Here is a 16,733-nt window from a genome sequence, read left to right as displayed (position 1 = left end):
AGCCTGCTGTAGAAGCCCGGTGATGGCTCGTGTACGGGTTGAAGGGCTCTTTTCCTCAGCATAGTCTCCACCTCTGCCTGCAGGGCTGTTTTCTTCTCCGAGCCGTTGGGAGCTAACCATTCCGCTCGGTGTTCGGGGATCAACGGAGGCGGCTCTGACAGGAAGGGAATCCTGTATCCCTCCCTGAGAACAGTCACTGTCCATGGGTCCGCCCCATTGTCCTGCCATGCTTGCCAATAATGTTTGAGGCATCCCCCCACCAGGGGAGTGGGAAGGTGTAGCGGGCCTCTCTCCCTACCTCCTTCTAGGGAGGCGGTTTGACTGGCCTCTCCTTGACCCTGAGAATTTGGGTCTATAGGCAGCTTGAGGTTGAGCACCACTCCTCCTGGAGGGGCGAGGAGACTGGTGCCTCCAAGAGGCGGAAGCTTCCTGCCTAGCCGGAGGCGTAGGCGGGTAGGCCCCGTCCACCGAAGGTCTCCTCACAGGGGCTCGGCTGACCCCTTCAGCTTGCCGACCCTTTCCATCGTCTCCGCCACCGTCTGGAGGGGAAACACCTTTTCACCCCAGACGGGAGAGTTCCTCAGGAACTTCGCTTCTCGCTCGGGGAGCCTGGGTTCTTCTCCTCAGAACCCAGTTGGCCGTCTGGGTAAGGGACTGGAAAGTAAGGAATTTCATCGCCTTACCCCCCCCCAGCGGATCAATTCTTTCAGAAGAGCCTGGTTGTCCGGAACTGAGAGGTCGTGCGAGATTTGGAAGTCTGCCAGCTTACAGGCCCACCAATCCAGCCAATAGGTAACATTTACGATGTCCTGAGCGGTGACCTCCATCATGGCGGCCTCCGTTTGTGAGAAGACCACCGGAGCGTTCAGGCTACGCTCGTCCGAGTTGCCCTGGTTCAGGGTAGCGACCGCTTCCTCCAACGTGTGGGGCCCTGAGTGATGTCCGTCAGGCACATTAAATTTTCTCTGGGTCTTGAGACCCGGTAGGAGTTTAAATGAGCCCTGTGCCCTCAAAGAGTTTTTCGGTCCTGACGCGTAAAGGTCCACGTGCTCCATCCCCATGGCAACATCGGGGGCTAATGGCAGGGTCAGGGACGGTTTCTTCTGGACAGGGCTATCTACCATCCTGCCCAGACCTGAGAGCCAAGCTCGTTCAGCTGTTGGTTGAGGCTCGTCCAACCTATGGTGCCGTCGGATGAGCGCAAGCACCTTACGATAGGACGAGACCTCGTCCGCAGAGTACTCACCTGATTCTACTAGCTCGTCCACTAACTGTACCTCCGCGTCGGAAGGTTCTTAAAAAGCGGAGGGATCCGTGGGCACGGAGGCCTCCCTTTCCTCCCGGTTGGGTGATGGAGTGGCTTCCTCCGTCACGGGTAGAACCGCCGGAGCAGAGGTAGCCGTCATGGGTCTACCTCCTCCCGGGCCCACTTGGATGGCGCTGGTTGATGGTCGTGGCAGCGGCGAATCCCGAAACTTGGCCGGGACCGCTGCGACGAAAGATCCTGGGATTGTGCTGCTGTGCCTAACCCGCGGGAGTTCCCTACACACGGGTGGAGCCACCGACTTACTAGGCCGGGGTAACAGAGAGTATGCCAATGGCTGCGCCCGACGAGCGGGCGGAACCAAAGAGACACTGTGCAGGGAAACTGGAGCGGCTCCAGCAGCCACCGAGGCAGGCACTGGAGCGGCAACCGACCTGCTGGATTCCCGACGGTGTCGGACAACGGTAACATACCGTTTCTTTGGTGACAACCTCCTTCGGTAGTCTCTCCTCGAGGACCTCGCCCTCTTCCTGGGTGGGCTGTCGCGTGGGCTTGATCTCCTCCTCCTCCTGGACCGCTTCCTCTTCGAGTCCCGAACACTGTAGCTGTCCGATGAATAGGACTCGTAGGAAAATTCGTCCGAGGAATACGAGGAAGCTTATTCCTCCGTCTCTACTACAAGCCTCCTGGGGGTTCTGGGTCTGGAACTCGGGGTCACGGGCTCCATGAAGTCCGGCGGAAGCGTGGCCGATGGCGACGGGGGTGAACAGATGATGGTTCGAGGGGCGAACCAACCCTCGATTTCTTCCTTCCGCCTCATGGGGGACCTGAAGGGCATCCTAGGAGCCGTCCATACGATGGAGTCGGGGTCCGAGGAGCACGTGGGCCGCCTTTCTTTGTCCTAGCCACCCCCGGAACCCGCTTGATCTGAATAGCACTGTTCGGGCGTGGGAGTGGGCGCTGATTGCCCCCCCCCCCCCCACGCGCACACACACACACACACACACACACACGCGCACACACACACACGCGCACACACACACACACACACCGGGTCTACACTTACGACGGGTCCTGCGGGCACCAGGCCTTTGTCTATCACACACACTCCCGCCACACTAACAGACCCCCCACTTGTCTGCACTGGCCCCTTGTTCACAGAATCCCCGACATCAGACTCATGGGGAACGGCAATGGGCCGTTTCCCCGAAACAGACTTACCTCGTCCCCTACTCTGGGTAGGGGAAGGCGAAGGAGATCCTTTCTCAGACTGGGCCGAGGGCGACGTCAGCGGTGAAGAAAGACCTGACTTCTTCGGCGACCTTTTAGAAGCCTTCTTCTTCTTTGCGTAACGGGTCCATTGGAGCTTCGGCCACGACTCGCACTCAGGGCACGTGGAGGCCGAGGAACACCTCTTCCCCCGACACGAGGAGCACAAGGTGTGCGGGTCGACCTCGGGCGGCGAGAGCCATGCCCCGCAAGACTTACCAGCTTAGGGCCCGGGACAGCGACGCTGAGATTCCATGGTAAAAGCGAACACAAACGACACAAGCACACAAGGGAAAGGTGAGGAACACGACGGGAACACGTGGTACACAAGAGAAAGAAACACAAGGGAACACGTGGGACAAGGTAAGGAGAACACAAAGGAAAACGTGGGACACAAAGTTATCGCCCGGGATAAGAGAGAGAGCGCGGCGAGATGTATTTAACACCGCGACCAGACGCTTACTGACTAACAAGCGCGACCCCACGCGCTGACCCGGGGTCGCCCCAGGGCAAGTATCCTTCTTCCCCGGAGCGCCCCTGCAAGGTAGCGGAGAGAGGGGGAACTACGCAAAATTCTTGGTTGGTGATTAAGGAGATTTCCACCCAGACTCTCCTAAGAAAGTAGTTCGAGGTAAGTACTCCGTTTTGGAACAAAGTAGGTTTATGAATGTATGCCAACACTGGGGCCAGGGAGGTTATTTCCCACCAATATGTACGTTGAGGGAAACCCTGCAGTTGGGTAAGATGATAATATTAAGAAATTGGACACCAAGAGGAAAGGTGAGTTATAGTTTGAAGCTAAACTGTGAGTTTAGCTAGGGGTCAAAAGATTGCTTCAAAAACCCTAAATGATGCGTACAGTGCAGTGACGACAGTATCCTCCTACAAGGTTGGAAAGAGGTGATTGGGTGTAGGCTACCAATGCTGGAGCCTATATGGCAATTCACAGTAGTGGCTGGAGAATTGTAATGTCAGGTGTTCATGCGGTTGTTCTTGTGCCCGTAATAAATAAATAAATATATATCTATGACCAGGGAAGGCCAAGCAGTGGCTACTGATGACTCCCTTCCCTTCTTAACTTGCAGTGAAGGTGAGGTTGCAGACACTACTAGAAACTATAATAGACTGCCACAACCCTTGTTCAACTAAGCAGGTTAGTGATATACAGTAATTATACATATAAACCAGCTAAGTTATTATCTATAAATGACTTGCTTTCTCATTTATATCGTTCTGGTAAGCTGTCCATATTCTACTTTGCCATGTTCCATTGGTAAATTTTCATTTAGGAAATTTTTTTTTTCAAATAATGCATTTAAATTAATATTTTATATCACTAATAAAAATACTTTATATCAAAGGGAAATAAAATAAGTCAAGTTTTTAAACTTTATTACAAATATAAAATCTTATGAAAATTCCTCTTACACATTAATTCAAATTCAAAACACACCTTTTTTTTAAAAAGGACAAAAATGCTACTAGATACAAAACTTTCCCTAGCACCCCTACAGTTTAGTACACAAACATTTAAATACAATACTATAGTCAGATTAAGTATTTATCCATGAATTGTTGGTGATTATCCACTGCACAGTTTCTTTCAAGAGTGGCATATTGCAAAATGATGAAATTTTGTTAAGGATAAGCAATTTATGACTGAAATCATCAGCCTTCAACAGTGTCTTGTATCTTCCTCCACATGAACAATATAAGGTCATATTGGGCTGCTTTATCTAGAAAGGAAGAAAATAAAAATACAACCATCACCATACATAAATATTAGTTCAATGCTTACACACATTTATTCCCTATTCTTTCTCCTAAGGTATGATGCTTGACTAACAGTCCCCCATGAAAATAGCTATTGCCACCCAACTACACATAAGGTTCACTTTGTTTTAGCCATTCATTATTTTCCATCAATGAATAACCAAACAAAACCAAGTCATTGTAAGTGGAGAGGGGGGGAACATCATGACATAATTACTTAGATATATCTAATCATTTTCCCTCTCAGTGATCCTCTCTCGGCTTTAATTTGCAAATCTACTTATTAACCATAGATATTACTGTAGATCATTCACTTTCCATTACCTTTGGACTAGTTTTATTGCATTTCATCGGACCCCCCATGCTTTTAGAAAAGTAGAGTTCACTATCATTACCCTGACTACACCTGTGAAAACACTACTTGCTAATTGTGCACTGTTGTTATATAATTATTTGCCAAGCTACAGAGAAATAAAATAGAATAGTGTGACTGACTGTACCCTCAATGAAGAGAACTCTACCCCAAGACAGTGGAAGACCATGGTACAGAGGCTATGGCACTACCTAAGACTAAAGAGCAAAGGTTTGATTTGGAGTGTCCTTCTCCCAGAAGAGCTGCATACCATAGCTAAAGAATCTCATCTACCCTCACCAAGAGGAAAGTAGTCACTGAAAAACTATGGTGCAGTAGTTAACCCTTGAACAAAGAAGAATGTAGAAAGAATAGGCCACACTATTCAGTGTATATGTGGGAAAAGGAAAATTGTGCCGTAGCCAGAGAGAGGGATCCAATGTAATAACTGTCTGGCCAGTCAAAGGAGCCAATAACTCTCAGTGGTAGTATCTCTAAACAGGTGGCTGGGGCCCTGGCCAACCTACTGCATGGGATGTAGAGTTCTTACCCTAAGCTCATACAGGAACTTTACCCAATCCAGCAAAGCAGCTGTACAAGAATTTTAAGAGCTTACAAGAAAAGCAGTACCAATGGCCCCATTCAAGCAATAGGAATCCCAGTTTTTCCCATACAAAGATTAGCATTCCCTCCACCTAATTGGACTACTCTTCTTCCAAAGCTTGTTGACATGTATGTTTGCTTTATTGTGGATTGCTTCACGGTACATGATCTGGCGTTTATTTTATTAATCTTTTTTTCCTACTTTTTCAGACGAACAGCAGCTATGTAGTGAACAGAGGGGTATAAATATAATTGGTTTCCAAAATTATGTGAAATTCCAGCTAGTCATGTCAATAACTAATTCAATAAACATTTTGAACACCAGAGGTCCTAGTTTTGCCCATTTGAAAATTCACTCTTCCTCAAGAGCCCGTTAACAATTTCAAAAAGGTAAGATAGTTATCAAACCTCCACCCCAAATAAGTCAAGCTTAACATAACATACTCCAAGGATCCATTTTCACCCTCTTTAGGTAATGTATAAAAAAAAAAAGGCCTCCTAATAAAGTTGAGGGATGTAGCTACTCCACTGATTCTATGGGCTTTAACTATTGCCAAATGTATGTGTGATTCTCATGTCTGGAAGCTACTATGAAGATGCATTTTAAAATAAGAGCATAGCCTTCTTGGACGAGACCTATTAAGAATATTAACTCTACAGAAGAGACTCTGTCCCTTGTTATATTAACTCTACAGAAGAGAGACTGTCCCTTGTATGTTTGAAACTGCCTAGATAAATTCTCAAAACCCTCACTGGACCTAGATAAATTATCAAATCCCTCACTGGACAATAGAGAACTTAGTCTATATTATCACCTACCAAATTACATAAGGGATCTCCAAAAGACTCAGAAATGTATGCGCACATAATTCCTCTAAACTCAAATTTAGAAAGGAGAGAGACAAGGACTCCTGAAAACAAAAACTTTATCGACGACAGTACATGTAATTCACTAACTCCTTTGGACAATCTAATGGCTAAAAGGAACAAGGTTTTAATGAAAAGTTGTAAGTTAATATGATACTGTACTTTAAAGGCTCATATGAATCTTGCTGCTAAGCCACATCCAAACTTTAATTCTATGTCAATAGGTTTCTACTGTATATAATAAAGGATCGGAATAGTGTCTTGAATTAGAGAAATGTAGGGCAAGTCAACCTCAGTATGTAATAAGACCAAATTCAACATGAATAAGTAATCCCTGATGGAAGGCATAGAAAACTCGATTTTAAATATGATACATAGTGAATTGTTGGTTACCAAAATTTCCAATACGTATAATATACTGTACAATCATTCCTGGAGCATGGCATCCATCACCAACACTTGAGGGTACTTCACCCCAAGAGTAAATAACCTCTACCTTCCTGCTGAGAGATTGCAAACATGTCCAGGAGTGGCCTACCCCTATACTTTCTACAACTAATGACACCTTGAGGTGTAGTACCCGTACTGTGGGAAGAAGCTGGTTTTTCAGGGGGTCAACTATTTTTTGTCAAAAAACTGAGATAGCATCAGGATGCTCCCTGTTTCACCCGGCACCGTAGCTCCTGTACTAGAAGGTACAAAGTCCTCAACTGGACCCACCACTTTTTCTTAAGCAAGACATTGCAGTTTAATTGTCCAAATGCAAGGTCAGTACCTTCTCCAACCAATCTATCCTTGAAGTGTGTTAGGGCCCTTAACACTCCTAAAAGTTATAGAGAATTGGTAAGAATTTCCACTTCTTGCTCCTTCCTAATACATGACAGATGAAGGTCCAACCAGGGATGCTGCTGACCTTAACATTGAAGAGCCACAGGACATGAGTCTCTAAACTTAATCCCTGAACCCTAAGATAATGTGAACCTCATTACCTAAGAGATGCTGATCAGTTGTCAATGGGAGGAATGAATGTTAATTTTCATATCAAAATTATTTATTTCAGTACATACCAGTACTTGCCCCCTGTGGCCGCGGGGGCATAAAAACAATTAGAATAGCGCCAACGTTATCCCTGCGTGTCGTAAGAGGCGACTAAAAGGGACGGGACGAGGGGGCTGGGAACCCCCTCTCCTGAGACATCGACAAAGAGATGGAGCTGGGGGGGAGAGTGACTGCTCCCTGCACTCTAGTTTTGGGGTGTTTGAATGTGTGTGGATGTAGTAAGATAGAGAGTAAAAGATGTGAAATTGGAAGTATGTTTAGGAATAAAAGGATGGATGTATTGGTCTTGTGTGAGACGAAGATAAAAGGAAAGGGTGAAGTGATGTTTGGTGAAATGGCTGGTAGAGTGTCTGGGATTGAAAGGGGAAGAGCGAGAGAGGGTGTGGCTTTATTGCTGAGTGAATGGATGACAGGTAAAGTAGTGGAATGGAAGGAGATATCATCTAGGTTAATGTGGGTAAGGGTTAGGTTGGGTAGGGAATGTTGGGCGTTTGTCAGTGCGTATGGGCCAGGTAGTGAGAAAAGTGAAGAAGAGTGGAATGAGTTCTGGAATGAATTAACTAGGTGTGTAGAAGGACTTGGTAGAAGGAATTATGTAGTTGTCATGGGTGACTTAAATGCTAGAGTGGGTGCTGGAGAGGTAGAAGGTGTCATTGGGAAGTATGGCGTACCAGGTGAAAATGAGAGTGGTGAGAGACTGGTAGATATGTGTGTTCAGCAAGAGATGGTGATAAGTAATAGCTTTTTCAAAAAGAAAGATAAAAATAAGTATACATGGGTAAGAGTGGCAAATGGAAGAGTAGTAGAAAGGGCATTAATGGATTATGTGTTGATAACTAAGAGAATGTTTGGAAGATTGAAAGACATGCACATGTTTAGGGGTATGGCTAACGGTATGTCTGATCATTTTTTGGTGGAAGGAAAATTAGTTGTAGCAAAAGAGTGGGGGAATAGAGTAGGTGGATGTAAAAGGGAGCTAGTGAGGGTTGAAGAGCTAATAAAACCGGGGGGTACAAAGAAAATATCAGGAAAGGTTGAAAATGACATATGACGAAGTGAAAGTAAGAGAAACTGGCAATTTGGAGGAGGAGTGGAAGTTAGTAAAAGAAAATTTTGTTGGGATTGCAAGTGATGTGTGTGGCAAGAAGGTTGTTGGAGGCAGCATGAATGGTGGAATGAAGGAGTGAAGGTAAAAGTGGAAGAGAAAAAGAGGGCTTTTGAAGAATGGCTGCAGAGTAATAGTATAGAGAAGTATGATATATATAGAGAGAAAAATGTGGAAGTAAAGCGCAAGGTACGTGAGGCAAAGAGGGCAGCTGACCTGAGGTGGGGTCAGGGATTGGGTCATTCATATGAAGAGAATAAGAAGAAGTTTTGGATAGAAGTGAAGAGAGTAAGGAAGGCTGGCTCAAGAATTGAAGAGACAGTGAAAGATGGAAATGGAAGGTTGTTAAAAGGAGAGGAGGCAAGGAAAAGATGGGCGGAATATTTTGAAAGTTTACTGAATGTTGAGGATAATAGGGAGGCAGATATAATTGCTGTTGCAGGTGTTGAGGTGCTAGTGATGGGAGATGAGAATGAGAGAGAGATTACAAGAGAGGAAGTGAGGAGAGCACTAGATGAAACGAGAGTAGGAAAAGCGTCTGGTATAGATGGTGTGAGAGCTGAAATGTTGAAGGAAGGGGGTGTGACTGTACTTGAATGGTTGGTGAGATTGTTTAATATGTGTTTTGTGTTGTCAATGGTACCAGTAGATTGGGTTTGTGCATGTATTGTACCACTATATAATGGTAAAGGAGATGTGCATGAGTGTTGTAATTCAAGAGGTATTAGTTTGTTGAGTGTAGTTGGAAAAGTGTATGGTAGAGTAATGATTAATAGGATCAAGGATAAAACAGAGAATGCAATCTTAGAAATACAAGGTGGTTTTAGAAGAGGTAGGGGTTGTATGAATCAGATTTTTACAGTAAGGCAGATATGCGAGAAATATTTAGCAAAAGGTAAGGAGGTGTATGTTGCGTTTATGGATCTGGAGAAAGCGTATAATAGAGATGATAGGGAAGCAATGTGAAATGTGATGAGGTTATATGGAGTTGGTGGAAGGTTGTTGCAAGCAGTGAAAAGTTTCTACAAAGGTAGTAAAGCATGTGTTAGGATAGGAAATGAAGTGAGTGATTGGTTTCCGGTGAGAGTGGGGCTGAGACAGGGATGTGTGATGTCACCGTGGTTGTTTAACTTGTATGTGGATGGAGTGGTGAGAGAGGTGAATGCTCGAGTGCTTGGACGAGGATTAAAACTGGTAGACGAGAATGACCATGAATGGGAGGTAAATCAATTGTTGTTTGCGGATGATACTGTACTGGTTGCAGACGCAGAAGAGAAGCTTGGCCGATTAGTAACAGAATTTAGAAGTGTGTGTGAGAGAAGGAAGTTGAGAGTTAATGTGGGTAAGAGTAAGGTTATGAGATGTACGTGAAGGGAAGGTGGTACAAGGTTGAATGTCATGTTGAATGGAGAGTTACTTGAGGAGGTGGATCAGTTTAAGTACTTGTGGTCTGTTGTTGCAGCAAATGGTGGAGTGGAAGCAAATGTACGTCAGAGAGTGAATGAAGGATGCAAAGTATTGGGGGCAGTTAAGGGAGTAGTAAAAAGTAGAGGGTTGGGCATGAATGTAAAGAGAGTTCTGTATGAGAAAGTGATTGTACCAACTGTGATGTATGGATCGGAGTTGTGGGGAATGAAAGTGACGGAGAGACAGAAATTTAATGTGTTTGAGATGAAGTGTCTAAGGAGTATGGCTGGTGTATCTCGGGTAGATAGGGTTAGGAACGAAGTGGTGAGGGTGAGAACGGGTGTAAGAAATGAGTTAGCGGCTAGAGTGGATATGAATGTGTTGAGGTGGTTTGGCCATGTTGAAAGAATGGAAAATGGCTGTCTGCTAAAGAAGGTGATGAATGCAAGAGTTGATGGGAGAAGTACAAGAGGAAGGCCAAGGTATGGGTGGATTGATGGAGTGAAGGAAGCTCTGGGTGATAGGAGGATAGATGTGAGAGAGGCAAGAGAGTGTGCTAGAAATAGGAATGAATGGCGAGCGATTGTGACGCAGTTCCTGTAGTTCCTGCTGCTTCCTCCGGTGCCTTAGATGACCGCCGAGGTAGCAGCAGTAGGGGATTCAGCGTTATGAAGCTTCATCTGTGGTGGATAACGGGGGAGGGTGGGCTGTGGCACCCTAGCAGTACCACCTGCACTCAGTTGAGTCCCTTGTTAGGCTGGGAGGAACGTAGAGAGTAGAGGTCCCCTTTTTGTTTTTGTTTCATTTGTTGATGTCGGCTACCCCCCAAAATTGGGGGAAGTGCCTTTGTATATGTATGTATGTATGTAGTATTTACCAGAGAATCGTGTGCTTTTCATTCTTTCAATGGAAAAATTCTTCCTAGATAAAAGAAAAAAAATTATACCATGATGTGTGCTTACACTTTGGTCTTCTTAATATGAAGCAGAAGAATATGCGTTGGTAAACACTGTCACCATGCTGATTCCTAATCATCTTTTAAATTTTTTAAGAGGTTAATACATTATAACATATTGACTAATAATTTTTGAGGCCTTTTTTTTGGTTCACTCCTTTTTCAGAGAGATAATACAGATAATTTAAGTTAATTATGGTAAAATTAGAACCTATAGTAATTTGCTATGAGTTCATTGCTTTGCTGACTCATTTGATTTACCGAGTGTGATGGTAGCATTTTTGGATTGAAATTTCAATTTGTGTCCTTATTTCTTCTTCTTTATCTGCATCTTTTCCCACTTCCATGTGGGGTCGATGTTTCTGGCCAGCGTTCTCTATCTACCTCTGTTCCACACTTCATCACTGCTTAATCCCTTTGATTGAAGGTCATCCTTGATACAGTCCATCCACCTTCGCTTTGGTCTTCCTCTTCTTCTCGTTCCCTGTACCTCCATTTTGTAGCGCCAGAGATTCTCCTTCTCGTTCCCTTTACCTCCATTTCCATCACTCTCCTCCCAATATACTGTTCATCTCTTCTCATGACATGACCATACCACCTCTGTCTACTTTCTTGGATCTTATCTAATTTGGTGGTATGGTCATGTCATGAGATGAACAGTGATGGAAATGGAGGTACAGGGAACGAGAAGGAGAATCTCTGGCGCTACAAAAATAGGAAAAGAAAGTAAGGAAAGACGGGGGAGTGTTACTACCAGAAAATACACACCCCTTCCCCTGCACTGGAACCTAAACTATATTAGTCGAGGTGAAAGTAAAAAGGACTTATCCGCAGCCTAGAGTGCAGGATAAATTTTTCCAGGGAAACTATCGTACCTAGGAAAGACATCTATCTGTGGGTTGAAGAAATGTTTGGGGATCCAAATTCCTTGATGATGTTCAGGAAACTTTTGTTGGACACAGAAGCCTAGAAAAGAACTGACGCTATCGTCATTCCAAAATAAAGAATTGACAAGGTCGGTCAGGAGTGACTTCTTGAGATTTACCAGAATGCCCAGATTTGAAAACATGTTCAAAAGTTGTTTTTTCCTAAAGTTCTTTCTTTGATACACCTAGAATACTCTTATATGTCTGGATATAACAGGACCTTGATGCTCCATTATGTGGCAACCAGGGCCATTGCTTGTGAACCTGTGACAACTTAAGAGCTTCAAGGTCAATTCAAAAGAAAGACAAGAAAACTCATTTGCCTTGCGGCCCGGCATTAGTTTTAAATATTAACTTTAGTTCAGGTGTAGAGGGATATAGAAATATAGGTACTGTATGTGCAAAAAGGTCAATAAAGAACATACAATTGCACTTATGGACCATGTCATGGAATTGTTGAAAATCGACACATCCAGCACTAACTGCCAACCTCCTGAAGAAGACTTAGGTACCTTCCTAATCAAAGCCTCCCTACCCTCTCTATTTTTTTCTCAACCAACTTGTATACATCCAACAAACGTACCGACTTATTGTTGTAGTTGCCCTGATAGGGCTATGAAGGAATTTTTTTTAGGTTAATGTGCTGTGTGGTCTCTTATGGACTTTCCTTTGAAATGCCAGAACAGGGAATCCAATACAACAAATGCCAAAAAAATACTGCCAACCTTGCTCTTGGACAAGTGTATTAATGTGCAAATCCATCTTGACACAGCACCTCTAATGCTGAAATTTGTTTGCTATTGGTGACGTCATTATCACCTCATAGAAAGAAACCATCTTCCCAGTTGGAGACAATGCTACCAACACATCATCTTGCGCCCAACCATCATCATTGAGTTCTTAAGTGAAAAACTATTACCCCACTCCCCTGTGCGAGGCTAGGGAGAAGGGAAGGTCTTGGGAGACCATACAGCACTTCCCAAAAGTAGTTGCTTCTTTACCAAAACAACTTTTTGGGGTTAATGTGCTGTGTGGTCTCCAAGGACTAGCACGCATTACTAAGTAGACATGTGTAGCATCAAGGACACCCGTCTACCACAAAGCAAAACATACAACACCACATATTTCCATGGATAAGAATTAATCTGACAAGTCTGACTCTTATCTCATAAGAGACAACTGAAGAGTACTGAAAGTGCATCATTACTCTTCTCTGGAAGGAACTGGGTAACTTGGTTCTCTCAAGACAGAAAAGCATTTGCATTAAGTTTGAATTTCTAAAGCTCCACCAATTTGAAATGCAGAATATGAAGATCTCTAATACTGTGTAGTATTGAGCATTATGATGGAGAAGGAAAAACTGTAAGAATTAACTACTACACACAGGAGGGGTAGTCTGTTAAGATCTCAATGGTTTTGCAATGAAAAATATTATACAACTTGCACAAAGAACAGACCAAATGACTATGCCAGAGATTAATATCCAGATTAAGGATAAGGAATTTAATACTTATTCACATTTCTTGTGCAATTGAAGAAGAAAAAGACTATGCAGGTCTCATGATCAAATTTTCAAGAATTACAGCTAGAATTATAAATCTGTTGCATATAGTTTAGAGAGGCATTATCAATGCAGATTTTTTAATTTTAATAAGCCACTGTCCTTTACCTACTTACAATTATACTTGAATTTTGTTAGGGTTCAACTTCATCCCCCATAATTTGCAACAAGCACTAATTTTGGCAAAACAGTCATTAAAAACATGCTTGTTTCCAAGATCAAACCCTTTATGTGTATACAGTATGAAAAGTAATGGATCAAGAAAAGCAGACATTATATTCCTATGGTCACATTGGTGTCTATTAAAACTACTTTTTTCATATTCATTACCGTATTTCCCGCATCATAAGATGCTACAAGTGATAAGACGCACCCTTGAATTAGCAAAGCAGTTTTAGTAAAAACAAATGAGGATTTTAAAAACTTCTTAGCAGAAATCCCTAGTCAGCGACTAGTGTGATTATTGTCTGGCACAGTAACTTTTCTTATTTTGGGTGTATTATGAAATGTTTTAAGTTAATATTAATTAGATATAGACCGATTATCTCTATTTTATGACATTCATATAAGAAACCAATAAACCAGTCATAGTTTCCACCATAACTACACGTTTAGTCATAATGTTTGGTGTTTCAAGTGTTGTTTACATAAAAGCAGCGTTACCAAAGGTTCACAAAATTTTGGTAGAGATAAAATTCTAGTAATATTTCCAAAATTCCTTATATAGCCTATGAATTTTCACAAAAAATGTAATTATTGATTAAAGACATCTATAAATTCTTTTAGGTGGAATACTTTTGCTACTGTTTATGTGATTCTAAGTCTAGTTACTTTTCTGCTAACTTGGTAATACTGCACTCGACTAACAGAGAAGTCTTTTTCAAGGTCGTATTCAGCAATTGTCTGTTTGTATTATTTCGGAACTCAGGCAACAAAGTCACTATCGATATATTGCTTTGTTACAAAATATCAACAAAATATGAGAAAATAGATATATACTGCATAAACAACTATGTCATAGCGTCGTCTGCTACGAGACCACTAGTTTGCTACTGTACTTCATTAAATGAAGTGCAATATAAAACTAAATGAATTTATTAAATATGAATGATAATTGTAGGTTTATATTATATCTCTCGTGAGTTTGAGTGTTTGTATGTCAACAGTTGGGTGTCAAACTCCCCTATATAACTTTTTCTTGAGTGTTAAGACACAGGTGATTTTGGGGGTAATTTTTCGTGAAAAAAGGTGCGTCTTATAATACGGGAAATATGGCACTTAAAATTTCAATAATTATGATAAAAGATACACTTATTCTCATCTCTTCAGGTTTGAAAACAGGATCCTGAGGATTTTCAGTCAAAGGCAGCTTTAAAATTACAGACATTGAGGGATTTCTGTTAAGCACAGGAAATTTTAAGAAAGGCGTCACTTCCTCCTAGGCCTTTGCAACAGCCAAATTGTAAACTAAAGAACAGATGACAACCTTCAGCATACCTATTTAAAAGTTTTGCCAAAAGACGTAAAAAAAAAATTTGCAAGAATAAACAGCAAAACCACAAATTAAGACTTAAGAAATAAAAGTTACAGGCATATTTTGAGGGCTTGTACAGGAAGAGATACATGAAAAATTAGTAGCAAACAGTAAAATTTTTGTTGAGGCAGGAGCTATGCCACTAAAGATACGCAAATCAGCCAGACATGTTTTAGGAAGTAGAAATTGATTTTCAAACTTTTTCATAATATTTCTAGTAAAAATAAATGTAAGATATTACTGGAACACTGATTGGATCAAGTTTAGATATGTTTGACCTCCAAGGTTTCATTGCAATCTAATTAGAATATTTTGTACAATAACTTTGTGATCATTTGTCCACTTGAAAAAAAAAATATTGAAATTGAAAATTTTTATTTAGAGAAATATTCATTTTAACAAACACTACCCAAATTTCATTTACTATTTGTTTATTTTAATGAAAAGATTCTATCACCCATCTCAAAAGAAGAAGTTTCCTTCACAAGGTATGATATGCCTTCAATATACAGTACTAATTTAGGCCATTAACTTTTACCATTGATTAAATTCAATTTTCATTCATTTTGTCTACTATTTTACTTGTTTTCTTATATGATTTTAAGGAAGTATGAATTATCAACAAGTAAATTTTCATCATAAAAGCCAATTTTTGGGATCGAATGGATTAATCCCATTTACATTCTTCTTATGAGAAAATCACTTTGGTGTTCAAACAAATCTTTTTTAATTCTCTTCTGCAATTTAATTCCAGGGTTCCACTTTACATTACAAAGCATTCCCATCATAAAACTGGTTTATTGGACACTGGTGATGAAAGCAGACCATCCAAAACTATTACAATGAAAAATAAGAAGAAATCAAACTTCTTTTATTGTAATGCAGATGAAGCCAAGCATACCTAATATTTTTAACTAGACAAGACCCAAAGGAGAGAAGGGAATGAAAAAGAACAGCTTAATTTTCCTCCTCCTTAAAGGATGAAGACCAAGACAATAGAGTAAAAGTCTCAAAACCATGCACCCAAAAAATTTATTATTTTCAGATCAAGAATGTACAGTAATGGAACATAAGTTTGTACACTTGATAATGTACTGCATGCAGAGTAATGGAACATAAGTTTGTACACTTGATAATGTACTGCATGCAGAGTAATGGAACATAAGTTTGTACACTTGATCTTGATAATGTACTGCATGCAGAAAAATTAAAACAATATTGATATGGCAAGAGGAATCAATAGAAAATAGAACATCAAAAGAAATTGGGAAATTCTTGAGTCATCAAAACTATCAGGCAATCTGATAAAATAAGCAGTTAATCATATGTGAAGTGAAAACAATATATAAAAATGTTTCCGATGATGATGATAACCTAGTAAGTTGTGAGGGTGGTGGTTTGACAACTGTTATAAAGCAGCATGAAGAACATATATGACAAATTCATAGATAATTTGCATTTTTCCTAACTATGCAAACCTTAGCTATTTAATAGGGGTACTGTTTTACTTTCGGCGTAGCTGAAATGATGAGCCATTAATTTTTAACGGGGGTTAACTACCCATACCGCTAGTTAGCGGGGGTAGGGGAGGGTAGCTTGCTACTCCCCCCCTTACACACCTGTGATTAAGCTCACTTTGATTAGAGGTAGGACTTCAAGGGGGATAGGGCTGGCGGGTAAGTTTCCTTAAATAGCTAAGGTTTGTATAGTTAGGAAAAATACAAATTATCTACAAATTTGTCATTTGTTCCGTAACTGGAATACAAACCATGCTATTTAATAGGGGTGACTCACCCATTAGAAAGGGTGGACGTCCCAGCCAATCTGGCTTTTGGCTTTACCCGGGGGCTCCTTATGTGAGTGTATCAGTACTCAAAAAATAAGGAGTCCCTGCACCTCGCTAAAACCTTGCTACGCAGGGTCCGTGGCCTACGCAAAAGCTGTTTGTTGAGGTATGTAGAAGTGGGATTGTCCTGGTAATGTTATTCCAAGTTCTTTAGAAGGAAAAACTGTGTAACTAAGACTCTCAATACCACCTCGTCAGGGTATGGGGACGCA

At 41.8% G+C, this 16,733-nt stretch overlaps 1 protein-coding gene across 1 annotated transcript in view; it reads left to right on the top strand.

Annotated features, from left to right (window-relative positions):
• LOC137628728 (uncharacterized) overlaps nucleotides 1-6,371 on the top strand; it is a 597,116-nt gene extending 590,745 nt beyond the window's left edge. The window contains exons 5-6 of the mRNA XM_068359904.1: nucleotides 3,619-3,686; nucleotides 5,472-6,371. Of these exons, the coding sequence (XP_068216005.1) occupies nucleotides 3,619-3,686; nucleotides 5,472-5,507 (104 nt within the window). The 3' untranslated portion in view covers nucleotides 5,508-6,371. The remainder of the gene's footprint in view (nucleotides 1-3,618; nucleotides 3,687-5,471) is intronic.
• The last annotated feature ends 10,362 nt before the right edge of the window (nucleotides 6,372-16,733 follow it).

Source organism: Palaemon carinicauda, chromosome 2 (genome assembly GCF_036898095.1).
Source record: "Palaemon carinicauda isolate YSFRI2023 chromosome 2, ASM3689809v2, whole genome shotgun sequence".
NCBI lineage: Eukaryota > Metazoa > Arthropoda > Malacostraca > Decapoda > Palaemonidae > Palaemon > Palaemon carinicauda.
This window is presented reverse-complemented; position numbering and strand designations above follow the sequence as displayed.